Source organism: Mangifera indica, chromosome 14 (assembly GCF_011075055.1).
Source record: "Mangifera indica cultivar Alphonso chromosome 14, CATAS_Mindica_2.1, whole genome shotgun sequence".
NCBI classification, from domain to species: Eukaryota; Viridiplantae; Streptophyta; class Magnoliopsida; order Sapindales; family Anacardiaceae; genus Mangifera; species Mangifera indica.
Window position 1 is genome coordinate 2,677,413 of NC_058150.1, and position 27,858 is coordinate 2,705,270.

A 27,858-nucleotide genomic window follows, 5' to 3' on the forward strand; every position below is an offset into this window, starting at 1 on the left:
TTGAACTAAAAAACTATGGGCCCAGAGACCGGCCCCAAAAAGCCCAAATCATTGACCATAAGTACAGCCAATTGTAGAACCAGCATCAGCCAAACGAAAATATTCAGTTTTAAAACATTCCGTGATCTCACACGCGATTCACTCCGACTAAAAATTCTCTTCCTGTTTCAATTAGGGCAAAAGCTTTCAACTTTTAATGTTTCCTCCCAAAACTCTCCTAATCAAACCCGGATTCGTCTAATTTCCCTGTCTTTATCTCCAAATATTCATATTAATCTCTGTGTTTTTAGGGTTTATAATCGATTACTATGTTTATTTCATCTTCATCTGTTATTAACTCCGCCGTCGTGCGTCAAAATCTTCGTGTTTTGGGCCCTGGTCTCAATCCGTTCTCTCCCTATTGCATTGCCAATCACTCCTCTTCTTCTCGCTAATTTCCTATTATGCAAATCGGCTTCTTTGAATTTTGCTTTGTTTTCAGTCAAATAGCTGTTGCGAGCAGAAACGATAATTGATATTTCACGGTTTGGTTTCTGGTTTGATTAAGAAATTTGGAAACGATGATTGAAAGCATGCCCCAAGAGCAACTGGGTCCGTTTTGTTTTCAGCGTAAGTTGTCTAGAAAGCGCTTCTTTAGGTCTGTGGTAGACAGGGATGATAGGGGTTGGACTCCGCTTCATATCAGTGCTCGTAAAGGTGATCTCAAAGCGGTAATTTTCTTTCTTTCTTTTTTCTTTATCACTCTTTTTTACTTTATCTCTTTCTTTGTGCCCTTAAATTTGTTTAATGACATCTTTTTTGGGTTGTTATATTTCCTTGAATTAATTGCTCGATGGAAACTAGAAGAACGATTAAGAGAACTCTGGAACATTTTCTTTGTATTTAATACTATTGCTTTTAATTGCATTTTTAGTATAAAGAATGAATCTTTGTGTTGCAATTAGGTCGTATTTATCACTTTTTGTTTAACTCGTTTGGTTTTCCTGCCTTTAGGCACGTATATTGATTCTTTTCAAGCTCGATTGGAAGAATAAATACTATATATGAACCAGAGTTTAAGTTTGTGCCGCCTTCTATCTTTAGGGGATTAGACTGTTAGATTTGAACTGTTGACCTGGCTTTGAGTTGTCAACAGATCCTGGAGGAATTAAATTACACATTTTTTCAATTATCTTTACAAGATTGGTTTAAAGTTCAGGAAATAGATTGTTTGATTTCTATTGTAGTTGCGCTGATTGCTACTGATCATTCTGTGCTAAGAATTTTACCGAGGGTAAATAGTTGTTGATTCAAAATTCTCTGTAGCAGGTGAAGCAACTTCTTAATGAAGGAATGGATGTGAATATCTCAGCATGGGGCCCCAAATCGAAAGGGGTTACCCCACTTCACCTTGCTGCTCAGGGTGGTCACCTTGAAGTCATGGATGAATTGCTTGAGCGAGGTGCTGACATTGATGCCAGAACCAAGGGTGCTTGTGGCTGTAAGTATTTTCATCATTGTTGAGTACATTTTCTGGCAATTCATTTTATGTGCTACTGACACAATTGCTACTTGTAACCATTGCTTCATAAACATGTGATACCAGGGACCCCACTTCACATAGCAGCCAAAGAAAGAAAGAGGGAAGCTGTTAAATTCCTGATTGAGAACGGAGCATTTTTGCCGGATAACATCGACGACAGCAGATTCAATCCACCCCTTCATTACTGTCCCAGTCTAGAATGGGCATACGAGGAGATGGAGCGTTTTCAAAGGGAAAATCTATCTGCAGGCAACACCTCTTATGGCTCTGAGAGTTGAATGCCGTTGCTCACTCTCCGAGTCAGAGGAGCTTGATGCATCTCGGTGCTTTAACACTATTGTTGTGTATATGGGAAAGTCTGTTGTATCTGTGTCGATGCTTGGTTTGGCTTTTTTTTTTTGGTAAGCTTGGTTTGGCTTTTAATATTGTTGATTTTATAATAATTCTTGAAGAACGCAGATACTTGTTCTCATTATAAAACCTTTCAGGCTTTGGTGGTAATTTTTGTGCAAGACTGAATACGCAATTGATTAAGTTTGGTGGTTTGATGTTATGCCTTCCGCTATTGTAATGAGATTTTTAGTTCTTCAGTTGTGCTAGTAATTTTGTTTATTGGTTTTATTGGAGAATGTGCGCATATGGATTTGATGCTCGTCCTTTTCAATTTTCATCTTGCAGTGCATTAAATTAATAAATTATATGGTAGGTTAAGTGGTGGGCTGAGCAAATTCTGCGCAATTCATTTGAGATGGACAAGATGTTAAATTTTGTTTTCAGGTCTAGTTGGCGGAGTATTTGGCGGAGATGGCAATTTGATCCGGGGCGATCCATCGTCGATCATATGAAACCCTCGAGGACACAAATTGGGAAGAGTTCTAGGATTTATTAAAACAAATTTTACTAATTTTTGAAAAATTATCAGCTTTTACTAAGAACTATTAATCTAATATATTAGTCTCATTATCATTGCAAATGGTTAGTCAATCCACCAGGTTATAAACTTGATAAAATCAATTGAAGTGAATGAAAAGTGGTTATTATAAAATTACCCTAAATATACATGGAGTTAATAGATTGATTATTGCATATTGTTAGATGTATTTGAACTAAAAATAATGAATAACTTGTAAGTGATATTTTGAGAATATGATTTATTGCATTTGGAAATATGACTTGGATTATTTTTTATCGTAATGACTATTCCTTCCATCGTTCATAGAAACCCTAGCACAAATTGGGAAGAGGGACAAATACTAAAAAAAGAGAGGCCTAGTTCAAATTGGGAGCGTTTAAGTATTCTGATATGAACTGGAATTGACAATTTGAGTTATAGGTAATATAGATAATAATAAATAACATGGATTCATAAATATGACTAATGTGCTAAAAATTTAACTGTAAGATTGGTGGCATTTGGAAATTGATTGGGCCTTTTTATCTCTAAATTGACCATATTAGTTTGATGGGTAAATCTGGGATACAGGTAAGATAAGATTTTATAAATATAATAGAGATTCAAACTTAAGTTTTTTCTTTAAAAATTTTAATACTCTATTAATTTCATTTATTTTTCTGTCATTGTTAAACTTCCTAAAACCATTGTTTGAACCTTCTCCATCTCCTTCCCCATAGTTACCACCATCATTATTTCTATCAACACCACCATCACAATGAAGATAAAGGCAACGTGAATTTGTTCTATTCGTTTTTCAATTTCTTTTTGTCCCCTTCATAAGATTTATCTTCTAATCTATGATAGCCATATTTTAGTTGGATTCGAGAACCATCAGAGAGAATTGTTGCATAGAATATAAAAAAGAAAAAATATTTTTTTTATCAAGAGAATCCAAAAGACACAGAGATAGAGAGACAGAAACAACTGGCTTATATTTGAGAGGAATGAGAAGAGAGATTTGAAGAAATTTGATTTTTAAATGTGAAGAGTTGATGATTTTTGGAATCATTTCTTTACAATAATTCTCGAGACGGTTCTCTACTCCGGCAATAGTGAAAGTGATGATTATGGCAATGATGGTGACGAAGGCGACGGAGATGTAATATATTCAGACGATGGTTTTAAAAAAAAAAAAAAAGATTTAGAGTAAAATGACCTTCCTAACCTTTCATATAACGGTATTAATTACTAAAGATAGATGACGGATGAGTAAATAAGCTTTTCAATCTTAAGGGACAGTAAATCGTTTCATTAAAGTTAGGGTGGAAAATTTCATTCGACCCTCCAAAAATAGCAAATACCCAAAATTATAGGGCCCAGCCAGCCGGCCAGGAGACATCAGCCATTCATGCTTAGTGGCCTGGTTTAAATGCTCATTTATATCTTCTCACGAGATACATTATTGAAAGTCATGCATACATATCGACAAATTTTCACTTTTCATCCAACAACTCAAAATTAATTAATAATAAATTATTATTATTATTATAATAATTCTGTAAGTAATATAATCTGTTACAAGAATTTTCAAAAAAATTCATAAAAAATTGCAGAATGAAAAAATGAATTTTAATTTGCAAAATTTGTGAAATTTATATGAATCAATAATCGGTTGGAACCGACTGGCTCATCCGTGGGAGGATATGAACCGCCAAAGCTTGGAACCCATTTGGTGTATCCACCGCCCATATCCGCGGCGGCGCTGCCACGACATCCACCACCACGATTCCCCCCTCACCACCAACAACACAAACTCTCCCACCACCACAAGCAATCTGCTGAGCTCCGACGAGCATGTTAGACTGAATTATCATCTCTTCCCAATCATCCTTTTCTTCATCATACTTTCTCAATGCACCGTTGGTCTCATCCACCGTGAGCATCACCTCCTCATCCATGGCAGCCACCGGGCCCCTCCACCCTTTGATCATTCCCTCCGGCATCTCCCGCCATGTGTCCCGTTCAACGTCGTAAACAACTCCTTCCTTGGCTCCGTACCCTTTCACATTTACCATACATAGCTTCCCTCTCCACCCCACAGCATCCACCGCGTCTCTGCAAAAGGTCCCATCTTTAAGCCCTTTCATCTTCTCCCACCTCCCCCCGCCACCGCCACAGCCACCATTGTGGTAATAATTGTTATTATATTTGTTTTTCTGCAGGTCCCACTTCTCCACTGACCTCGCGACCTCGGTGGAGAACTGATATCCTATACCGCTTGCCACATACACAACGTTGTGAAGCGATCCGGCAGCGCACCACCGGCGCGGGGTGTTGAGGGGTGGCCCGAATACCCAGTTCCGGTGAATGGGATTAAACAAAAGAGGACGAGTGAGTGCAGGGTAAAAATTATGAGTAGTCGCGGCGAGAAGTACGAGCTTCCCGGAAACGGAAACGGACTGAACGGGAAGCTTCCGGGATAAAAAGGAAGGGTGGTGGAGAAGGAGGTCAATGGGAGGATCAGGCGGCGGAGGAAGAGGTTCCCAGGTGGAAGCAACGGGGTCGAAAGAGTAAAAATGTAGAATTTGATGAGATTTGGACGATAAAAGTGTGTACAAAGAAAGAAAAGGTGGGAAAGAAGGAGAGTAAATCAAACGTCTCCAAGAACGGCAGACGTTGAAGAGAAGAGAAGGCTGGACCCTGGAGAGGCAGAGCTGAGCGATGTGTTCGGGAAGTCCGGGAAGCACAGGTGGCGGCTTGGTGGATTTCAGTTGAGTTCGCTTTTTACGCTTGGCAGAGAAGTCAGTTTGAGTTTGAGACATAGAGAAGGCCCGAGGAGGAGACTGTTTTGAGGATAGCTTTATAATGGTGAAGTTGTTTTGTTATTTCGTTTAATTGAAAAAACGACGGCAGTTTAGTTGCGTTTTCTGTCAGAAATTTGGTCAAAAAATAAAGGGATGGCAAAGGTTGAATTCAGAATATTTGATAGTTTGTAATAAAATTATGTGAACAATTTATGTGAATAATTTTATATATAAATAATAATATATTATAATATAATAAATATTATATTATTTTTAATTTAAAATTATTTAATTATATAATAATATATTATTATTTATATATAAAATTATATATATTATTTATTAATTTAAGTAGGTGATATTATAAATCTTTACTCATTGATTACCATTCATTTTCAAAAAAAAGTTTGAAGGAGGGTTCCTCCCACCTTGAATCAATAATATTAATACCAAACAAATAAAAATTTAAAAGATTAAAATCTTAAAAAATAAATTAATAGTTTGATTTTGATATATTATTAATAAATTTTAAACTCAAATTATCTTGTTTGAACACTTTATTTATCGATTAAATAATTTTTAAAATCATTTTAATAGGGTATTTAAAAGGGTATTTTTTAATTAAAAAATTTTATTTTAATTTGATTATCTTTTTAAAATTAAATTAATTATATTAAATGAGATTTTAAATCTAATTATTAATTTTATAATTGTTGTATTAAATAATTTAAAGATTTAATATTAATATATTATCAAAAATCCCAAATTTAAACTCTTTTGCATAAGATTTTGTATCTTTGACCACTCAATGTATTTGATAGCGTTTTTAAGGGGATTTGCATGAAAGGAATGTTTGAGGGCCCAGAGTCAGAAAATTTAGTGGTTGGAGTTGGATTGAGTAAAGCTTGCAAATTCAGAAAAAGAGGTCACGTGGGTAGGCTGAAATAAACTTGCCTCCACCGGCAGTTTGTATGTTTCTTGGACTTCACTACTCATCCGGATAATAATGACTTCACTCCGCACAAGATTAAAACTTAAAAGGCACCTTAAATTTATTTTGATTAGATATATGTTCTCTCCAAAGTCGTCATCCTTTTGAAAGCAAAAGAATTGAATTGTTTGCCATTGTCAATACGGCATAGTTTTATGTGGAGCAGGTTGCTGACAGAAGTAACGCCGAAGTACACAGATGATAAACCCCACCATTAAATCAAAAGAAAAACAAACTGTTATGGACACGTGGCATGAATAGGATCACAATTTACAAGTCCAGGTTCAAGTTTGATCTTGACATTAAGAATTAGTGTGCGTGACTGTGAACATAGATACTAATATCTTATTATACAGACAAAACATAATATATTTTGTAAGTTATACTATAAATATATTATTTATATAAATTGATATAATTTTTAAAATAATAACAATATAATAAAAACATATAAAAAAATTTTTAAATTATTATATATGATTATAATATTTTATAAAATAATAACACACTATTATTATTTTATTTTTTAAATATTATATTATATGATATGATATTCGATATACAATATATAAAAATAGAGTTTAATAAATAATTTAATTTTCATGATTGTGAGAAGATACCAAGATTACTTTTTATATATAAATTTATTTTTATATAATTAAATAATTTTAAATTATCTCTACATATTTTTGTTTTTTATTATTTATTTATTTATTGGGGAATGATTAATATTAAATCCGTATATTATTCTTGAACATTGTTAAATAATTGCATCAAATCGAAAAGCCTCTAAATACTTTCACTAGGAAATTTTCGATAATATCGTGAGATGAGATGAGATAGAGACAGCCGGTTAAGGGTTCATGTTCAGTGAACCTCACCATGCATAGCGTGTGATTGGCAAAAGGTGAATTTGTCGTGACTTGTGAGTGAAAAAAGGCTGAGGTGAGATGCTGAAAGCTGGCTCTCTAGTCACGCGAGGCCCATGCCATTTCACTACGTCAATCCGTTAAAAGCAGAAAGGCCTGTGCATTTATATACATATAATCATATAGGTAGATAGATTTAAATTAAAAATAAAATTTACTTTAATTATATAATAATATATATAAATATATATTTATTTATATATTTAAAATTGATATATATATAATATTTCTTTTTATTTTTTATATAAATACATTTTGCATCTACTAGGTTTTAGTTTAATCAATCTACTCCAACTTGTTTTATGGACTATGATATATCACAATAGTTCGTCTTTGTTTATTCATAAACCACCCCTACTTGCAAGTCCACCAAGAAAGGCTTTATTGAATAAACATTATGTCAACATCAATAAACATATTATTAATATTGAATAGCGATGATTACGATTAGATTTGAATCAAATTAGTTTGAGTTTAAAAATTAGGTTAAATTGACTTATCTTGGCTCGAATTTATTTAATTTAAATTTAAAAGTTTGACCCATTTTTTAAATTAAATTAAACTAAAATTAGAGAAAATTTGATTAGTTTCTTGACTCTTCGATCTCCAAAGAGCCATGAGCATTACCCTACCGCATTAAATTTTTTGTTTTTCTTTTTAAGACCAAAATTTAATGCTTTTCATTTATGAGGAATTCCAACCTCAACTTCAACTCCTCAATCTCCGAAGAGCCATGAGCATCAGCATTACACTGCCGCATCAATTCCTTTTTTTCAGACCAAAATTTAATGCTTTTCATTTATGAGCCTGCATTACCGTTTTCAGCGGTGAAGGGAGCTTTGAATGCACGACCCATTAAAATTATATGTATTATTTTATATATAAATAATAATATATTATTATATAATAAAATATTATTTATTATTAATTTTTAATTAATCAATCACATAATAATATATTATTATTTATAGATATAATATCACTATTGTTTTTAAAAGGTTTTTTTAATTATATTTATAATTAATTATTTTCTTTTCATTTAAATTTACATAAATGAATTTATTTTTATTATTTATTTATTTTTTTGTTTAAAATATGATAAAATATTGAAAATGACTAAAAAAATTCATTATTGATATTTAGATATTTTAAAATTTTATGATTTATATTATACGTTTGATTTATGTTTTTTTTTAATCATAAAACAATAATTTATCTCCACCACAAGTGAGATCTCTTCAATCAAATTTAAATGTTTCGACGAATTTAAATACAAATGTAGGTCGTAGAAATATGTCATTAATTTTACAAATTTTGAAAATCAAAATTAAATATTTTGCAAGCAGCTTGACACAGCTTCGTTAGCCTTAAGTCATGTTGTTGGCCTTTACTTACCAGCGGATTGACCCAACCTGCAACGTAAGGAGTTAAACATGACCTAACCCACTAGCGCAATAAGCTGCGTCGACGTTGACCTGACGCCGCTAGGTGGGGACAATGTAATTCACTCAATTAATTATAAGGAAACTACAATTGACCATATTTTTTTCTTTGTATCAAACGGACATGACAAAATCCATAATTTAACACTAAAATTGCTGTCCACCACTTGTATAGAAACTACAACTCTACTTCAACATAAAATATCTCAATTGGTTTTTGTCGACGTGGGGTCTTATTAGATATTTTACCATATTGGGGTGAAACAAGATTTTATAATTTAGGGTTATTAGATATTTGATAATGAAAGAGTTAAATAAATATTATATCATATAGTATTATTTGATATTTAACTATAAAATGTTATATTGATATTTTGCTCTATTGAATAAATTGATATTTGTCAAATTTTATATTATTTTAAAAGTTGTTTTTGTAAATTAATATTTTTCAAATTTTGTATTAAATTTTTTAAAATATATTTTTACTTTTGTATTATTTAATTCGAATTTAAATCAAAATATTGAACTCATTTTTGTAACAGAGTTAAACTTAAAATAGGAGGTGTTCAATTTGTTTCAACTCAAATTTATTGTTTAAATTTGTGACTTAGTTCAATTTATATTTATAGTTTGAATTGGTGGTTTGAATTTATGATTTTGTTTAACTCAAATTCATATATTTCTTTTGTGTCTAAAAACTATTTTAGGTAAGAAAATAAATAAAAATAATAAAATTATGTGTATAACTTTATACACAATTAATAATATGTTATAATATAATTAAATATTAATTTATTTTTAATTTTTAACTGTTTAATTATTTAATAATATATTATTTATATATATAATATTATTCAAATAAAAATATGTTAGTTTTAGTTGTACATGCTCTATCTAAGAAAATGGATAAGAATTTAAAAATTATAGGTAAAAAAAATTTAAAGTAGAAAAATTGTCATTTACCGCTGAAATGGAAAATATAAAAAACCCTTAAAATTTGAAATGACCGAAACACCACCACCACGCATGGTGGAAAATTAGAAACACCCACTACCATTCGATCCCGCGTGTCATATGCTGCACAAAAAACCCCTCACGTACTGAAACTCACACTTAGCCCCACCCATGTGACCCATACTGTTTGAAAAACTGCAAAAGCACCCCACCAAAGTGAAGACTTGCTTTAAAACGACGACGTCCACGTGAGTTCGATTCTTCAACTGAAAAAACCCTAGCGTCGACTTTCGGAGGTTGGGGGAAGAAGGCAGAAGGCAGAATGCAAGCCCAGTGGGGTGACGAGGAGACTCGGGATTTGATATTGATTCGTGGGGAAGTTGAAAGAGAATTCACTGGAATCAAAAGGAACAAAACTGTATGGGAGATTGTTAGCTTTAAAATGAAAGAGAAAGGCTATTCCAGGACTCCCGATCAATGTAAATGCAAGTGGAAAAACCTCCTCAATCGCTATAAGGTACTCATATTCATCACCCCTTTTAAGGATTTTATGAATTTCTATTCGTTATAATAAATTCGTGAAGTTTCAGTAGAAGAGTACTATAAAATGAAAAATTGGTCATTTAAATGCACTTTCGTGTATGAATGAAATCATAATTAGGGTTTAGAGCAGACTAGTTGAAATTTTTTACATTATGTTAATCGGGAATTGATATTGAACAATGAGTAAATGAGGTTATATTTATGCAGGGCAAGGAGACATCTGATCCAGATAGCGGGCGGCAATGTCCCTTTTTTGATGAAATGCATGCAGTGTTTATTGAAAGAGCGAAGAATATGCGGAGATTACTTACTCAACCAGAGAAAAGGGGTAAGACATTGAGTGGTAATAGGTATTCCGATGAATTGTCCGATGATGAAGATGATGTTGATGAGGAAGATGAGAATGAGGCAGAGGTGCCTGTTAGAGGTAATTCTCGGAAGAGGAAGATTGAAAGAACTGTTTCAGATAAGACTTCAAGAGGTGGCAGCAGTGGTGGAAAAATTGAGGAATTGCTTAAGGATTTCTTTGAGAAGCAACAAAGGATGGAGATTGAGTGGATGGAGATGATGGAGAGGCGTGCCCGAGAACGGGAATTGCTAGAGCAGGAATGGAGGCAAAGAATAGAGAAACATGAGAGGGAGATGTTAATGGTCGAACAGGCTTGGAGGGAGAAAGAGGAGCAAAGGAAAATAAAAGAAGAAAGACGAGCCGAGACGAGGGATGCTCTATTGACTACCCTTTTGACGAAACTTATCAATGAGAACAATCTCTAAAGTGGAGGATTTTAGCTTGGTTGTTGCTTGTAAAGAAAGTAAATGCATAACAGGTGAGAAAATACTTTGATTTTAAAGATAAACTTCTTTGCAAAGAGGAAGTAGCTATTGTATGCAAGAAACATATGTATAAACATATGGAAAGTAACTATTGTATGTGCAAGAAACATATGGAAAGTAGCTATTGTATGCAATTAGGTTCACTATTTGTTAGTATAGTCACATCGACATTGAAGAAATTCTAGTGTTTAAGAGAAGAAATATTCATTTCTTGGTCTTAATCTGCTGCAGTTATGAAGTAAGTATTTTTGTTGACACCTTTTGTTTCCTTTTTCATGTAAATATATTATGTTCATACAAGTGAAAAGGGTATCGTCTAGTTTGTGTTTCAGTTTGAATGTTGTTCATAGTGTGCATTTGTTTCTCTGTATTGTAATCATTCTAGTGGCTATTATAAGAAATATGGGTTTAAACTATGTGAGTGTGTCGATTGATGTGCAATTTGCTCTTCTTTAGATCACATTTTTAGCATTCAAATTCATTGTAGAAGTTTGATGTTGAATGCAGTCCATTTTTAGCCCAAAAATTTTGTATCATACAAATCTTTGTGATATGATTTAAAACGAGGAGATTTTCTGTGGAAAGTTTCAAAACTTGCGATCTTACTTTCTGCGAACTGAATTTTCTAATTTTTGATATTACAAAAGGAAAGTGTTCATCAATCGATCAACTTAGTGGTTGGTCGGACCAGAGACTCTGCCGGTATGTTCTTGCACAATGCAGATTCAAGAATGAGAGCTGGTCACCAAGACTCAAGCAAGAATAAAATGTGGATTTGAGACAGAATGAAAGGCTGATTAATAAAAGTTTAAATTGTTTTTCCAAAACAAAGTCGAAAATTCAAAATGGATTTTTAAAATATATTACACTTAAAAGTTGTAAAATCTCTATATGTGGAAATAGTGAGAAATGATACAATAAAGCCGAATAAAGCTAAGAAATTTTTACTCCAGGTTCAAACATTTTCACTGCAAGAACTGAAACAGTAGGCCAGTTGAAGATAAAAATTAAAGCCACCCTGCTAAACAGATAAACTTGAAGCCATACTGCCTTGATGGCCAAAAAGTTCATTCTTCAATGTGTTATAATAAAAAAAATCAATCAATTCTAATTTTTCTTCCACAACCATCAAGAACCCGTGAATCATCCACAAAGCATGACAAACCACAATCAGCCATACAAAAATAGGAGAAACAACAATCTTACATCATCCATCAGCCATACAAAGTCCCATTCTACAGAAAGATAGATATTGAAAAGTAAATTCCTTTGTTCAGATAACAAAAGTTTGCACACATTAGGACTTGCAGCAACAGACATGAAATTTGTTTTTTCCTTTTTCATTTTTTTTCTAAATTTTATTTTGCATATTTTACATTAAGAGGAAATCAATCAACTTGATTCAGTCGGAGGTTTTTCCTTTGGATGTTTGGAAGAATAATGATCGCCAAGCTGATTCTGATTTGCTAGTTGCGCCTGAAATAGAAAGTTGCCCCATGTCAGAATCCATAAAAACCACAAAAATGTATCAGCCATGTTGCATGCAAAGTAAAATTAGACATGCAATAAAAGAAGATGGATTGGGGATCAGAATATACCACTGCAATCAAAGGGAACATGCAAATGAAAAATACATACTTGATAACAACAAATGGTGCAGTTGTTTGCATACCTGCAAACATACTCTGATGAGGTGCATTAGGCAGGGTTGGCACTTGAGGGAAATAACAATTTTTCAGGTTTTTCAACCAAAAGAATGCAGTAGCCATGGTTAAAAGAGGAAGGGGATATGGATAATGTTAGGGCCAAGGTCTATGTGACCCGCAAAAGCAAGAAAGATGTCACACAAGAAGCAAAAATTTTGGGAGGAAAGATGTCACACAAGAAGCAAAAAACTTGGGAAGACAAATGGCACAAAAGATAGGAGGAAGGACCAACATACACAGGTGGCAGTATTGGGGGTGAGCAATAGAAGAGGACAGGACCATAAGAAGGGAGAAGGGAGAGATGGAGGCAAAAAAAGAATTGGGGCAAACACTTGGGCGAGGAGAGGGCTAGCGTCTCAAAAGCCAATGGGTTTTTGTTTGCTTTTCTTTTTATTTCGTGTGGTAATGGTGTAAGTGAGAGCTCTTGATTGTAAATGTTGCATTTAATCAATACAACATTTCTTCTTTATTTCTGTTTCCATTGTTTGGTTTGTTTTGATTGTGGATTGAATATTGTTGGGTTTGTAACAAATTATTTTTTTTAAACCTTTTTTTGGGTTTCATATAATTAGAGATCTCCTGGTTAATTAAAGATGACAAATTCAATGCTAGCTTAAGTGTTATTTAAAAATCCCTCCCCTCATAACTTGCTCACCCTAATAAATATATCATTGGTTAACTACCGATCAGCATAAACAAATATCAGTGTCCACCAAAGATCCTTGTACAAACAATTTTGAATCTGTCTTAAAATTCAATATGGTATCAGAACCATTGCAAATTTAGGATTTCTCCAAAATCCAAAGCACACAAGGAAGATTGAGAGATAAAACAATTTAAAAGTGAAATCAACAATAAGTAAAATTTCAAAGCCAGGTATGATTCTTGATACAGAGACAAAAAAGCATTATTCCTTCAAACTAAAAAGGAGAAAAAGAGAAACAGAAAAAGAGCTGTCAAATTACGCTTTACTTTATGTGTATAAAATCCTCACAAATTGAAAAATAAAATGTCAGCAGAATGAAAAAGGCATACATGTAAGTTATTCCACCATAAGCTAAATAAAAAAATCAACCATTGAGACTCCAATAAAAATCATGTTAAGGGAGTTTCTGAAAAGATGAATTTTATCATGGGCTTGAAAAGAATCCCAAAGGTTTTTTGAAACAATAAAACTATGTGTATCTACTTTGAGTATACAAATGGGTATACACTTATATGTGTCCTCAAAGTAATTGGGTGATTTTAAATTAAGAATAAAATAACACTTAATCATATGATATCACATCATATGTGTACTAATTTGTGTACCCAAAAGTCGGTACACATAGAATTGCCTTTTTTGAAAACTAGTAAAAAGGATATTTTAAATGCAATAGCAATAGTTGATTTGGACAATATACAAATAATCTGATAAAACCTGAATCAGCATCCACCTCCAGTGCACTCCTTCTATTTCTCATTCTTCATTGATCTTCATAACTTTGGTGCTTCTAAGTTGCTTTTGTTGTGTATCTTCCTTGCTTGTGTTTCTCAGAATATTGGAGAAATCTAAAATCTTACAATTGAATTCACATTTACTTTGATACCATGTTAAAATTAGAAAATTGATAGAATTCGATACTATTGATTCAAAGATTTTGGTGAATGGAGATTTTGTATATGTTGATCAAGATTTAAGATTGGAGTAGTGAACTTTTAAAAACTAAGGAGGAGAGCTAGATCTGAGAGACATATAGCTAACTTCTTTGGCAGAGCCTTCATTTGTGCTAAGGTGGAAAGAAAATCTAAAAGGTTGGAAGAGGACCTTTATATCTGGACTTTTGTGGAAAATTTTGTATTTCAAATATAAAAACAACAAACGGAAACCTGTATTCCCAACATCTTATAGCAAATATTCACAACAGTAAACTAATTAACTTCACAATAATCTGATTAATTGCTATGTTGGATACTTTTGTAATCTTCTGCCTACTACAATCTCAGTGTGGAGACCTTTTAGATCCAACATCTATTGACAATATGGGAGATATCAGTATAAGAAGGTATGGATCACTAGATGAGAAATATCCTCATCCAAAAGTCCAAATAGAAAAGGTTATTTGATTAAATGATCCCTCGAGGAACTTCGAATTCCAACACAAAATTGCATTGAAATGTCTAAAATACTCTTACATTACTATTACCAGCAAACGTTTGACCTCCCAGACGCGCTAGCACTCATCCAACACAACACTCTCTCATGGAACAATGAAAGAAGTGTCATTTACATTTTAGTTCAAGAACATTCTTCGTTCATTAAAACTCCTAGTAAAAACTAGCGACGCTTGGTGATGCCTTCTATTGTTTATTTACCTTTGTTTCTGCGTATTTTACCACATTTCAAAGTATGAAATGTGGACCTATCAACATCATGGCCAGTGATCAAGTAAATCGATTATAATACTCAGAAAGATTGATCAAATAAAGAGAAACAATCATAAATATCAGATAAAAGCAATGCCATTATAATCGGAATCAGATCCATTTTATAATTGGAAAAAGAAGATCAAAATGAAATATTTTGACTGATGTACCTTACATATAGGGCAACTAACTTTGAGGGCAACCGCTCGGGCCTCAAGCTGAGATCCTTTTGGCTTCAGATTCCTCTCTGCATTTCGCCTCTGCGCCTCAATCTTCTGCTTTCCTCTTGTCATCTCTCTTTCTCTCTCAAATTTGCTCACCGACGGCAATTCTGATCCGCTAGAAATTATGTTCATTATTTTTACCAAAGCACCCAAACTATGCTGAATTCTCAAAGTTTCTCCGGTTAACTTTGAAAATCCTATTTACCCACCCATAATCGTTTAAATCTGTTAATTTTAAGAGTAAAATCGCTATTTTATATTTAATATTAAAAATAAACTTAAATATGATTTCATTTCCCCCCTAAATTTTAAAAAAACTAACTTTTCTCCCCTAAGTCAAGTTTGAAAAGATCACATTTCCCCCCTAAGATTTAGTTTCAAAACCCGTTCACTTTCTCCAACGTCATCACCAGTTGTCTCTCCCTCCCGATGATTTCCCTTCCTCCTATAGCCTGTCTCAACTCCACCTCAATCCATTCAACGTCAAAAGATGTCGTATGGGAAGAGAAATTATCTTCCCAGATGATAAAGACGAGATCGAGCGATCTCGTCTTTATCATCTGAGAAGACGATTTCTCTTTTCAGACGATGTCTCTTGATGTCGGATGGATTGAGATAGAGTTGAGATGGGTCATCGGAGGAAGAAAAACCTCGGGAGGGAGAGACGGTCGATGATGACATCGGAGAAAGGGAATGAGTTTTGAAATAAACCTTAGGGGGGAAATGTGATCTTTTTAAACTAGGTTTAGAGGATAAAATGTTAGGTTTTAAACTTTTAAGGGGAAAAATAAGATTAAATTTTCAGAGGTTAGAGTTTCGTTAAATTTAACCGACGATGGGTGGGTAAATGGTATTTTTAAATTTAATGGGGAAACTTTGAGAATTCAACATAATTTGGGTGGAACATAGTCCTTTGGCGTTATTTCTACATACGATTAAATTTTTCCCATTTGAACTTTGACGAAACGAACTTTTTTACTACCAAGTTTGGAAAGTTGATTTTTAGTACCCACATATCAAAGTAGACGTTAATTTTTGGCCAAACGACTATTTCCCACCCAAGGTTTAGCGTTTTCTCAAATGTCCCCCCTTTAACTATAAAAATACCAAACACCCACCCATGACCGGTTAGATTTAACAGAACCCTAACGCCTAAAAATTTAATCTCATTTTCCCCCCTAAAAGTTTAAAAACTAACATTTTTTCCCTAAGCTAAGTTTGAAAAGATTGCATTTTCCCCCCTAGGGTTTATTTCCAAACCCTTCTCCGTCGCTTTCTCCGGCTCCATCACCGGCCGTCTTCCCCTCCCAACGGTTTCTCTTCCATCGACGACCCTTCTCAACTCGACCTCAACGCATCCGATGGAGAGAGAAGCCGTCTGGGAAGAGAAATCGTCTTCCCAGATGAAGACGATTGTCTTCCCAGATGAAGACAACTCGTCTTCCCAGAGGACGACGAGTCATCTCGTCGTCTTGTCTTCTTCTGGGAAGACGTCGTCTTCCCAGACGACGACGACGATTGGGAAGACGAAGAACTTCGTCTCCCCGACGAAGTTCTTCGTCTTCCACAGCTTCTCCGACTCCGATTAGAAGTCCAAATGGGAGGAAAGAGATCTCTGGAAGGTGAGGATGCTTCGGGAGGGAGAGACCGTCGGCAATGGAGCCGGAGACCGTCGGCAATGCTTCGGAAGGGTGAAACTGCGATTTTTTAAAACTTAGGCTGGGGGGGAATTTTAGTTTTTAAAGTTTAGGGGGGTAAAATATATTCTATTTTAGTTTATTTTTAATATTCTAGAGAAAATGACGATTTTACTCTTATCACCGTTAGAGTTTTGTTAAATCTAACCGGTCATGGGTGGGTGTTTGGTGTTTTCATAGTTAAAGGGGAGACATTTGAGAAAACGCTAAACCTTGGGTGGGAAAAACGTTTGGCCTTAATTTTTTTACACAAGTCATTTTGTTACTTTCGATTAATATTATAAAAGTATTAATTAACCAATTTTTAATTTTGTTGGGATTGACTAAAATAAGCGCAGCAAAGATTGGCTCAGAAAATAAAGTTGAGTTGAGACTCTCTTATCTAATACAGTAATTAGGGGTAGCTTCCGGGTACAGACGTACAGTAGTAGAAAAGTGTGTAGTAATAAGTAGCCGTAGTTTTAGAAAGAAGGAAGTCGGTTGGCACGTACGCAACGTCTAACTCGCACGTGCTTATCACTTCACTCTAATTGGCTGTGTTCGTGTCCCATTGTAATTCCCAGCATCAATTCGACATGCTCTCTCTCCTCACCATCACACAACACAAATCTCTCCAAAAATAAATCCTTTTTGCTTTTTCTGTTTTTATTTTTATTTTTTGTATTGTTTGTTTTTTCACTTTACAGCTCAAGCTCCTGCACCTTCTTCACAGATCAGAGATCAGAATTACAAGGTCTGTTTATTTTTATGCGCGTATTAATTTCTCCTTCATCTATGAGTTTTTTATTTTTTACTTTAATTATCTTTTAAATTTGTTTCAGATCAGTCATTGCTGTGAAATGTTGTAGTTCAGTGTAGTTTAACGAGTGATATAGTTATGTTAATTATTTTTTGTTGTTTTTGGTGAGAAGAGTGTATTGAGCTGTGTAGAAATATGAATAATTGAACTTGTTGGGGCAATTTACTTAGTTTAATCTGGAAGTGTACTCAATTCGGCTTTTTTTTTTTTTTTTTTGCGGCTTATTAGTGAATTTTAAGCAGTATACTGTGTTTTTGCTGAGCATTTTGTTAATTTTACTTTTTCTTAAGCTTTTTGGAAATTATCGTCCTCTGTTTTAAGGCCAATTTTGAGATGTCTTTTTGTAGTCCCAAGTGCTTATTGAAAATGCTGATTCGCTGGTTAAAGTGTAAGTGAATGACTGAGTTTACAGTGAAGAACAAAATTTTAATGTGACTGATTGCACTGTTTTCATGATCTTACAAATGGAATTTTGTGCTGAAAATTCAGGTTCATAGAAAGAAAATGCTTTAGCATGCAATCTCTAATCTGGTGGAATGCTAGTGCATGCTCACTTCAAGAAAAAAATACCGAGAACCAACATTAATGTTTTGTGTATCACAAGTGATGTTTCCTTTAGTATATGGGTTTAAAAGTGTCCCTTGTTTGTGCAGAGTTATGGAATTTGATAACTTGTACGAGAGTTCTTCAGTTTTTTCTTTCAAAATTTGACATTAGAAGGGCTATGTACTTCTGCTATGTGTTTCTTATTTTTATCTGGTTACTTCAACCTCATGGTTATTCTTGTGTTCTTTTCTGAGACAACTGCTGCATAGTTTACAATATAGGAGGAGATGATTCTCATTTATTGGACAAACTCCTCCATAGAATTTGTCGGGTATTTTTTTCATCATGTTATAATGTTTTCGCCTAATTGAAATTTAAAATCTGATAAATACTTATTGTATATTGGATTTCTTGTTTCCTTTGAGTCAATGGAAGGCTTCAAGTAAGACAAGAATTGGTTTCATTTTGTTTAAATTTCTTCTGGGCAGAAATATGTTTTTCTGGGTTTGTGGAAAGTCATATGGAATTTTCATCATTTTCTTGTTTACATTTTTCATGTTGCTATCATCATTACAATGATTCTTCTTTGCAGAAAATAAATTCCTTTCTTCTGTGGTCGCTGATTGTCGTCATCAACTAAACCACCATATGTTACACAGAATCATTTTGGAGTTTGGTGTATCAGATGATTTGTAACACCTATCTTATGCTTGTTGAGTGCCACTATGGGCATTTATCCAGTAAGATGTAGAGGGCTATGGATTCTTTGCATTCTACTGCTTTGTACCATATTAAGGAAATGCAGAGCCATAAATGCTGATGGTATGATGACGGTGATATATTTTTATTTATTGTGTCAATTTTTTTTTTGGCTGTAATTATCAATTATGTCTATATGACTAAGTTTCTGATAAATAGTTTGTGCTTTTATTCCCTAGGAAACCATGGCAATTATTCACACACACACAAAAAAAATAAAATCTGTATTAATTATTCAAAGCTCATTTCTTTAGCTTTGCTACTAGAGCTGGTACTTTTCACTCTTCAAATTTTGAAAAAATTCTTGATACTAGAGCTTAACCTAACTTTTATAGAAAATGAAAATTCACCAATCACTTTTCTCCCCATTAAAGTCTGGTGGAGGTGATGCTGCATTTTAATTTTTCAGTTGCTTGGGTTTGTTTACCCAGTGAAAAAATGAAACAAACCTTGCTAAGAATTCTACTAGTTTGGTCAGAGAGAACTTTGGAGGTCAGGTGGATTTGAGGTAGTTCTTAATCTCTGTACTCCCATGGCCTTTGGTTTCTTCTGGCAGGATGGAAGTACATTTTTAAATTTAGTCATTGTTCCTCTTTCTCCCCTATTGGTAATTTAAGTTTAAAATCCTTTTTCTAATGTGTAGGTCAGGCACTTATAAACTTCAGGACGGCTGTTGTTAGTTCAGATGGTATTTTTACTCAGTGGAGACCAGAGGATCCTGATCCTTGTAACTGGAAAGGAGTGGAATGTGATAAAAAAACCAAGAGAGTAATCACTTTGTGAGTTCTAAAAAGCCTATATGGAATTCATAGACTTATCAAGTAACTGATAGCTTACTTTTTTTGATATATCATATGGAAAAATAGTCTCATGTGGATTTCAAACATGTTACTTTTTTGTAATGCATGAGCATGTAATGAAGGATGATAAGCGATAGTTCGTAAATAGTCCCACATTAATTTCTCAATATGGATTCTGGAAGTTAAATTTTTAGTAGACAAGCCATGTTCCTCATTTTGTTTTGTTTTTTTTAATTTTTCAATGTAGTCCAAGGAAGTGATGCATGCATCACTTCTATATAACTTTCTATTATTCGTGTTGGTAAGTTTAAAGTAACTATTTGTAGCTAATTATTGAAATTCACTATTTTTTTACTCTACTTCTTTTGGCATTTATGCAGATTCTATCTTGTTGTATGATAAATTGTGATGTATGGCCCCCCCAAAAAAAAAGAAGCATTGTTCTGATTTGATATCTGTCTAAACAACTGTGTGCTTATAATAATCTCTTGATTGAATTTTAGTGCTTATTATGTTTCCTTGTATTTTACTTGTCTTCCAGGAGTCTTACCAATCACAAATTGAGTGGACCAATAGCACCTGACCTTGGGAAGCTAGACCAGCTAAAGTTCTTGTAGGTTTCTGAAGGAACTTTTACATTTTATCTTGATAGTTGATGTGTGTTTGTTGTTTTAGAATTATGGTGTTGCAGCTGATGCTTTTTACAATATCTTTTGTTGTAGAACTCTTCATAACAACAACTTCTATGGGGAAATTCCGTCAGAATTGGGAAATTGCACAGAGTTGCAGGCAATGTAAGTACCTTTCGTAATCATAATCAGTTTATCCTTGTTGCTGTCACAAAATAAAGTGCTGTAACTTTTTTTCTTTCTTTCTCTTTTCGTTTTTTTGATTAAGTGGTATACAATGTGATGTACTTTAACCAGCTGAAGATCATCTGTTGCTTTTCCCTATGTCCTTACTGAAATAACTAGACAACATAATAATTTTGTCAAAATTTTAATTGAAGATATAGGGATCTCTTTGATAACTAAACACTTATTCAATTTTAAAGGTACTTTGACTGTGTTTTTGATATCATCTATTTGTATATTTAGTTTCTTGATTGTTGACAATAACCTATTTTGAATGAAGGGAGAAGCAACTAAAGTAAGTGATATTTTACAACTTAGTTTTTGGAAACTGATTTCTGCCATATTGATTTTTTTGTATCTTCGGATATAATTGAGTTTAATGAATCCAAAGGGCTGCGCTGAGTGCTAGAGGTCCTTTGTCAGATTAAAGAGGTCAAGGGTTTAATTTCCGTTGGGTAACAATGTGTGGGATAATATATTTCACAAGTTTCTTGGGTACCAAGGTTGTAGGGCTCGTATATGGCATCCATATTATATTCAATGAAACAGGTGGGGAAAGTTGAGAGATTTCTAGTTTTTTCTTCTGAATGTTGTTTTTCTATTGTACATTAAGCTTCTCTTATTTTCTGCTTTAGTCATTGAGAACTGAAAATATACTTCACTTTAATAAGTGTTAAATGCACTATGTTGGTATGATGAAAGCAGCTGAATTTGATTCTGCAAATATGTTGCTATAATCCCCTTAACATGCTCATTTCTTTTAATTAATAGTTAATTGCTGATCTTTGTTCCTTTACAGATCCTTGCAGAGTAACTATTTAAGTGGATTAATTCCAAGTGAATTGGCTAACCTATCAAAGCTTCTAATTCTGTGAGTTTATTGTCTCAAGCTAATCATTGTTAATTATGTTTTATCAGTTAGATTTCAACACATTGTGAGATTCTTGAATGCGAAAGGCTGTATTGGATTTAAAAATATGATTTGTTGAACACCTTTCCTATTGACTGTTGTTTTGTGCAATCTTGATAATGTTTTTTTATGTGCAAATCATCATACTGTCATAGTTTAAGATACAGGTTTTATATTGTACGTGCACAAAATTCTTTATAAAAGCTAATTTTACTATTTTATTTTATATAAATGTACTTCTTTAACAAATGATGCTTGTTACCTCTTCTTGCTTTTTTAAAATGGACAGAATTTCCTTTTCTTTGTTTAAAATTGTTACTTTGCTGTGTAGGATAAACAAATCCTAACATACTGTGATGCATTGTCAAAATTCAAATCTTTTGGCTTAAAGCACATGCAACCTTGTCTCGTTAGCTTATATGAACAAAACTTCTCATTTATTTGTTTGCAGTTATGGAATTTTTTTTCCCTTGATAGTTCTTCAGTTTAAACTTACAGTAATTCATACTGTTTACATATTGTTGTTGCAAGACTTGGACGTCTAGCCAGTCTTAACTCTTCAATATGGAGCTATTTTTCCCAAGTTTCACATATTAAATAGCTTTCTATCTGCTATTTTATAATAATAGAAACTACCTTCTGAAGGTATTGTGGTCTATGTCGCTGATTATTTGCATTGTTTACATGTTTCTCCATTCTACTAAAATTGTTACAGTTCTCTTATCTCAAGTAGTCTTTAAGTGTAATGCTTAACGTGAGTGGAAGTAACGAAGTGTAGTTTCCAATTTTGGAAGCACAGTGTTAATGTCTTATTGAAGCATGGAAGTGTTAAACTTTAAAGCTCTAGTAACATTTTCCATGACCTCTTTTCTCTTCTGGTGTTTATGTAAATTGTAGTTTCCCCCTACCTCTACTCTGAACCCCTCCTGCAACCTGATCCGATTAAGGGAGAGAAAAGAAGATAAAACTGAAAAGAAAATAAATGCTTTAACACCTTACCTCGTTGGTCACATCAAAGGCTCTACTCTATGTCTTGAATTAGGTTCCTTAAAGTTCGTTGGGCCTGCACCTAGTGGATTAAGAATTATTTTGCATGGGAAAATTATGTGATAAGGTTATTGATTCTTGAAGTTAAGGATACCTGTAGGTCGGGAATGATTAGAGAGCTTTGAAATTGCTAATAGTCATTACTCACTGGCGAAGTGATAGAAGCTATTTTTTTTTTTTCAAATAATTCAGTGAACCATGTTAATAAAAAAAGAGATCTTCACGGATAATGATGAGCATGAAATTGTTAATCACTAGAAATAACTAGATTTTATTTCTTATGGTATGAACCAAAGTCAGGTGCCTTGTTGAGAATGAGAGATTGGAACTAAATACTTTTTACAACATCTGTTTTAGGTGTCCATGTTTGTAACATGTAGTTTAATAGGTGTCACACTTGAATTACAGGGATATCTCAGGCAATTCACTCAGTGGTGTTATTCCCCCCTCACTTGGCAAGTTACAGACACTGGAAACCTTGTGAGTGTCTTTACTTGAGATCATAGCCTTATTTGATAATAGGGTTTTATTGAATCAACATTTTGAATGTAATTTTAATAGATGGATTCTACTGAATGTTTGAAGGAATTTATCAAACAATTTTTTGGTTGGACCAATACCATCAGATGGGGTGCTATTCAAATTTTCTGAAAGCTCGTAAGTATAACAGCCCTTTTGCGTATATAGATTTATTCTTTAAATTATTTATTGGCTCTTGTAAATGCCACTGTATTTTATGATACTTCTGCGGTTTGACTCAAGCTCCTGGCATTTAAATTAAATTTTCAATGATAATACACCCACAAAAAAGCCTTGGGAAATTACTATCTCTTTACAAAACTAAGATGCCTTCTTACCTTGCAGCTTCTTTGGAAATCGAGGTTTGTGTGGGAAGCAAATTAATGTGACATGCAAAGATGATAGTGGTGAACCTGGAACAGATGCTCAATTTCCTAATTCAGGTAAATCAGCATTAACTTCTGATTGTATATTATATTTGATCCTTACATTTGCTGGCAACATGTTGAATGTTGTTAGGTACCTGGAAACTGTAAGCTCTAAAACAAGCCAACTCAAACAAATGGAATCTCTGTGTTAAATGATAACAGAAATTACAAAGAACATAAAACTGAAAACACAATCCTAATGGCTTTCGAGAGGCTAAAACTCTCCTACGCCTATTCTTCCTTACTGATTTTCCTTGCTGCCTCCTTCCTCCCACAACTCCTCTCTTATATTTGCCTATTACATAACTACTTCTGCATGTCTTCCACGTTTCCCCATTTTTCTCCTCCCTTGATCTCCACTCTTTTCTTGCCCACTTCATCAGTACGTCTGCCATTTCCTCAAAACTGCTCACCCTTATCCCATATTTTTCTCTTCCACTTGGTCTGTGTCCATCATGTGTCCCCGTAATCCCTTTTTTGTGGGAAATATAAACCTTGGCTTTAAAAAATGTTGTCTCTGCAAATCTGGGATAAAAAGGGCTTGGCTATCATGATTTTTCTGCTGATGTAGTTACTACTTGCATTGTAAAAACATGGCTCTGAGAAGCTGAGGGAGTCCTTTGGGAACACCCAATTTCTACTACAAGAATCTATTTTCTGATAACATTCTTATTTTTTTTCTTCTAGCATCTTATCCTTGAGTTAAACCTGCGTTATTTGCAATTTTAACTTTTGCAGGTCAAAATCAAGGTGCAAAGAAGAACTCAGGCAGGTTGCTTATTAGTGCATCAGCTACTGTGGGTGCACTTCTTCTGGTGGCACTTATGTGCTTTTGGGGTTGCTTTCTTTATAAGAAGTTTGGTAAAAATGAAAGTAAGAGTCTTGCAAAGGATGTTGGTGGAGGTGGTGCCCTTAACCATTTTATGGACTATCATTTGTAATATTTGTTTGGGCTGTTTTAACATGTATGCATCCTTGAAGAACTAGAATTTATTTATTTTATTTAATATATTCTTGCTTCAGGTGCCTCAATTGTTATGTTTCATGGAGACTTGCCATATTCGTCAAAAGACATCATCAAGAAATTGGAAACTTTAAATGATGAACACATCATAGGGGTTGGGGGCTTTGGAACAGTTTACAAGCTTGCAATGGATGATGGCAATGTATTTGCTTTAAAAAGAATTGTGAAGTTAAATGAAGGATTTGATCGATATTTTGAAAGGGAGCTCGAAATTCTTGGAAGCATAAAACACCGTTACCTAGTGAATCTACGAGGATACTGCAACTCACCTACATCTAAGTTATTGATTTATGACTACCTTCCTGGTGGCAGTCTTGATGAAGCTCTTCATGGTCAGATACTATTCGATTATGATTGATGTTTATTTGTTAAGTAGTGTGCATTGGTTATTTGTTACATAAGTGATTTCTTTAATCTTTTGTAACCAATGATGTCTTATAATGTTTGTACAGAAAGATCTGAGCGGTTAGACTGGGATGCACGCTTGAATATTATAATGGGAGCAGCAAAAGGGCTTGCTTATTTGCATCATGATTGTTCTCCTAGGATCATACATCGTGACATAAAGTCCAGCAACATCTTACTTGATGGCAATTTGGAGGCCCGGGTATCTGATTTTGGACTTGCCAAACTTTTGAAGGATGAAGAATCACACATAACGACCATTGTTGCAGGAACATTTGGCTATCTGGCTCCAGGTAGGCATTGTGAAATATATTACATTACTGTGTATGTTTACCATCTAAGATATGTTGGTTCTATATTGGTGTGAATTTTGAAAGAACATGCTATTGACTTGGCCCAAATTTAGCTGAAAGAACATTGAAAATGATATTGACACTTGTTAGACTATAATGTTGCAGCAAACCTTTTTCCTTTTGAGATGGAAGTTTAGAATAATCTGAATCAGCTTGATTTTGACATATAACAACTATTATAAAGTCATGTAAAGATGAGGGTGCCCAAATCAGCTTTATAGAAAAACTGTATATTAATGGTCCCAGGGAGGGGCTCTTGTGCATACTTATGCTGGCTAATATATATTTTTTTTTCCTGAAAATCTGAAAAAGTGGAAATGTTTATTAAGGGGATTTTAATTTATCTTTCTGAAGTCGTGTTCTGAATTTGCTTATAACTCCAATGGCAGAGTGTATACAAAGTGGTAGAGCTACTGAAAAGACTGATGTTTACAGTTTTGGTGTCTTGGTGCTTGAAGTCTTAAGTGGAAAGCGACCAACTGACGCATCATTCATCGAGAAGGGCCTCAACATTGTTGGCTGGGTATGATTACTTCCACCCATTTTGAATGCGGCTTATGCTCTGATTCATACACTGTTATCAAAGATCATTTTTGGCAAGTAATTGTTGAAATTTGATTGTTTGATAAATGAATTTGAGAGAATACTGCAAAAAATTTAACATAATGCTTGCTTTTTTTTTTTTTTAAATGGAAAATATTAGAGGTTTTCATGTCTTCGTGACTATTAGATGCCTCATTTTTGGTTGTTGAAACATGGTTCTTCTATTTCAACTAAACTGTTGTCTTTGTGCAGTTGAATTTCCTGATTTCAGAGGATAGACGACAAGAGATTGTTGATACAAACTGTGAAGGTGTGCAGGCTGAAAGTCTTGATGCCCTGCTCTCCGTAGCTACCCAGTGTGTTTCTGCTAGCCCCGATGATCGACCCACCATGCACAGGGTGATCCAGTTACTCGAATCTGAGGTAGTGACCCCATGTCCAAGTGACTTTTATGACTCTGATTGAAAGCCTCAGAGTGACATGTTGAGTTCACATCCAAGAAGTGGCGAAGTGTCTGCAACAGTTTAGCTTCTCCATTTCCATTCGTTCATTCTTTGTGCAGATTTATGCCATTGGGGATCTGCACTTCCATCCACTTGATGGAATTGTGGGTTAATTTTCTACTTTTGGTGTCCTCATTTCGCTTGGGTGCGTGCAGACAGTTCACAGTTCTTCCTCCACTTAATTGGAGGTCCCACTTGTGGTATGAGTCATTTCTGTCATTTTTTTATCCCCCTCCCAAAAAAAAAAAAAAAATGTAGTTTCTCTTGCAATTAGACTCTCTTATTGAGTGTACATGACATTTGTATAAATCAGAAATTTGGCCCGCTCAGAAGTTAACTCTGATTCATGCCATTTTGTATAATATGTTTTATTGAAAATATCAGGTCATTGGATTAGCCAGTTGTGCATGTTGTTTCCTGTCACCTGTATCGTGAGCAAATTTTTGATTTATCTATGTAGTAGGTGTGAGGTCGATTACTAGATTAGAGGTTTCATCTGTTTGATGTAATTGGTTTAGTTTTAAAGGAATAGTCTAATTCATGTAAGGTAAACTTGTTTAAAAAGAAAAATTATTTTGATGAATAAGGCACCCTCTTTTGTATTTAAGATCAGGAAAAAAAAAAAAGAAAGAAAGAAAGAAAGAAAGAAAGAAAGCTCACATAATAAGTTTAATAATTATAGAATAAGTTTTGTTGCCAGGAAGATGAGATTTTTACGAGGGTGTAGGAGTTCGATGGGATTGATGGTTGTTACTTGAAAGGTTAATATGGAGGGATTCTACTTTCTGTATGTGAGAAGACCATATTAAACAATTGTGTTTCTGAAGAAATTTTTTGAAGATTTTTTTATTATTATTCTATTTTATGTAAATAATATGTTGATTACTGGTTGTGGTGTTGAGAAGATTGAAAGTCTTAAAAGGTGAACTCAGCAAGTCTTTTGCCACGAAGGACTTGGCACCAACAAAAACAAATTCTTAAGATAGAGATTTCCTATGATAGGAAGAGCAAAAAGTTGTGGCTATCGCAAGAAAGATACATTAAAAAGGTGTTTGACATATTCAACATGGGTAAATCAAAATCAGTTTGCTCTCTACTTGCAGACGTTTTGAAGTTTACAAGTAGTACTGGGGTGAAATGAGAGAGCAGAAATGATGAAAATGCCTTACGCCTCTGTAATTGGTAGTTTGATTTATGCAATGGTTACAAGGCCAGATATTGCTCAGACGGTGTAGTGAGTCGGTTTCTCTCAGGTATGCTTATGCTTTGGCAATAGCAAACTTGCATTGGAGGGATACGTAGACGTAGATATGCATGGCTAGTGATGTTGATACCAAGAAGTCAACCTTTCACTTGATGACTTCTGCAAAGTGTTTGTGTCTTGCCAATTGAAGTTGCAAAAGTATGTTGCCTTATCTTCC

At 34.0% G+C, this 27,858-nt stretch overlaps 5 protein-coding genes across 6 annotated transcripts; 3 read left to right on the plus strand and 2 right to left on the minus strand.

Moving 5' to 3' along the window:
• The first annotated feature begins 86 nt into the window (after window positions 1-86).
• LOC123196647 (phytochrome-interacting ankyrin-repeat protein 2-like) lies at window positions 87-2,112 on the plus strand. The gene is made up of 3 exons (XM_044610707.1): window positions 87-710; window positions 1,309-1,480; window positions 1,586-2,112. Exons 1-3 carry the CDS (start codon window positions 561-563, stop codon window positions 1,798-1,800), a joined length of 537 nt encoding a protein of 178 aa, XP_044466642.1. The 5' UTR covers window positions 87-560; the 3' UTR covers window positions 1,801-2,112.
• Window positions 2,113-3,977: 1,865 nt separating this feature from the next.
• On the minus strand, window positions 3,978-5,383 carry LOC123196648 (F-box/kelch-repeat protein SKIP25-like). The gene has a single exon (XM_044610708.1). The coding sequence runs from the start codon at window positions 5,237-5,239 to the stop codon at window positions 4,079-4,081; it is 1,161 nt and encodes a 386-aa protein (XP_044466643.1). The 5' UTR covers window positions 5,240-5,383; the 3' UTR covers window positions 3,978-4,078.
• A 4,413-nt stretch (window positions 5,384-9,796) lies between these two features.
• Window positions 9,797-11,330, plus strand: LOC123196649 (trihelix transcription factor GT-3b-like). Its single transcript, XM_044610709.1, has 2 exons — window positions 9,797-10,054; window positions 10,288-11,330. The coding sequence occupies exons 1-2, from the start codon at window positions 9,860-9,862 to the stop codon at window positions 10,852-10,854; spliced, it is 762 nt and encodes a 253-aa protein (XP_044466644.1). The 5' UTR covers window positions 9,797-9,859; the 3' UTR covers window positions 10,855-11,330.
• Window positions 11,331-12,071: 741 nt separating this feature from the next.
• LOC123196651 (zinc finger protein 706-like) lies at window positions 12,072-15,405 on the minus strand. Its single transcript, XM_044610710.1, has 2 exons — window positions 15,197-15,405; window positions 12,072-12,390 (listed from the first exon to the last, which is right to left on the minus strand). Exons 1-2 carry the CDS (start codon window positions 15,380-15,382, stop codon window positions 12,307-12,309), a joined length of 270 nt encoding a protein of 89 aa, XP_044466645.1. The 5' UTR covers window positions 15,383-15,405; the 3' UTR covers window positions 12,072-12,306.
• A 2,089-nt stretch (window positions 15,406-17,494) lies between these two features.
• LOC123196652 (LRR receptor-like serine/threonine-protein kinase FEI 1) lies at window positions 17,495-26,833 on the plus strand. Of its 2 annotated transcripts, XM_044610711.1 has the most exons (14): window positions 17,495-17,680; window positions 18,885-19,114; window positions 19,695-19,830; window positions 20,393-20,464; window positions 20,574-20,645; window positions 21,505-21,576; window positions 23,071-23,142; window positions 23,248-23,319; window positions 23,527-23,624; window positions 24,348-24,512; window positions 24,633-24,965; window positions 25,086-25,331; window positions 25,781-25,914; window positions 26,187-26,833. In XM_044610711.1, exons 2-14 carry the CDS (start codon window positions 19,018-19,020, stop codon window positions 26,397-26,399), a joined length of 1,782 nt encoding a protein of 593 aa, XP_044466646.1. In that variant the 5' UTR covers window positions 17,495-17,680; window positions 18,885-19,017; the 3' UTR covers window positions 26,400-26,833. The 2 variants fall into 2 exon arrangements, with proteins under 2 accessions (XP_044466646.1, XP_044466647.1); XM_044610712.1 differs by lacking the exon at window positions 17,495-17,680 and having other exon boundaries at window positions 18,972-19,114; window positions 19,700-19,830.
• The last annotated feature ends 1,025 nt before the right edge of the window (window positions 26,834-27,858 follow it).

Bases quoted from the DNA above. Each gene is read 5' to 3' on its own strand.
- LOC123196647 (XM_044610707.1), top strand. From the start codon at position 561: ATGATTGAAAGCATGCCCCAAGAGCAACTGGGTCCGTTTTGTTTTCAG. The intron at 711-1,308 runs GTAATTTTCTTT...TCTCTGTAGCAG, and splicing joins GTAAAGGTGATCTCAAAGCG to GTGAAGCAACTTCTTAATGA. The intron at 1,481-1,585 runs GTAAGTATTTTC...ATGTGATACCAG, and splicing joins AACCAAGGGTGCTTGTGGCT to GGACCCCACTTCACATAGCA.
- LOC123196648 (XM_044610708.1), bottom strand. From the start codon at position 5,239: ATGTCTCAAACTCAAACTGACTTCTCTGCCAAGCGTAAAAAGCGAACT.
- LOC123196649 (XM_044610709.1), top strand. From the start codon at position 9,860: ATGCAAGCCCAGTGGGGTGACGAGGAGACTCGGGATTTGATATTGATT. The intron at 10,055-10,287 runs GTACTCATATTC...ATATTTATGCAG, and splicing joins ACCTCCTCAATCGCTATAAG to GGCAAGGAGACATCTGATCC.
- LOC123196651 (XM_044610710.1), bottom strand. From the start codon at position 15,382: ATGAACATAATTTCTAGCGGATCAGAATTGCCGTCGGTGAGCAAATTT. The intron at 12,391-15,196 runs GTACATCAGTCA...TTTCTATTTCAG, and splicing joins TTAGTTGCCCTATATGTAAG to GCGCAACTAGCAAATCAGAA.
- LOC123196652 (XM_044610711.1), top strand. From the start codon at position 19,018: ATGGGCATTTATCCAGTAAGATGTAGAGGGCTATGGATTCTTTGCATT. The intron at 23,320-23,526 runs GTAAGTATAACA...CTTACCTTGCAG, and splicing joins TTCAAATTTTCTGAAAGCTC to CTTCTTTGGAAATCGAGGTT. The intron at 25,915-26,186 runs GTATGATTACTT...GTCTTTGTGCAG, and splicing joins GCCTCAACATTGTTGGCTGG to TTGAATTTCCTGATTTCAGA.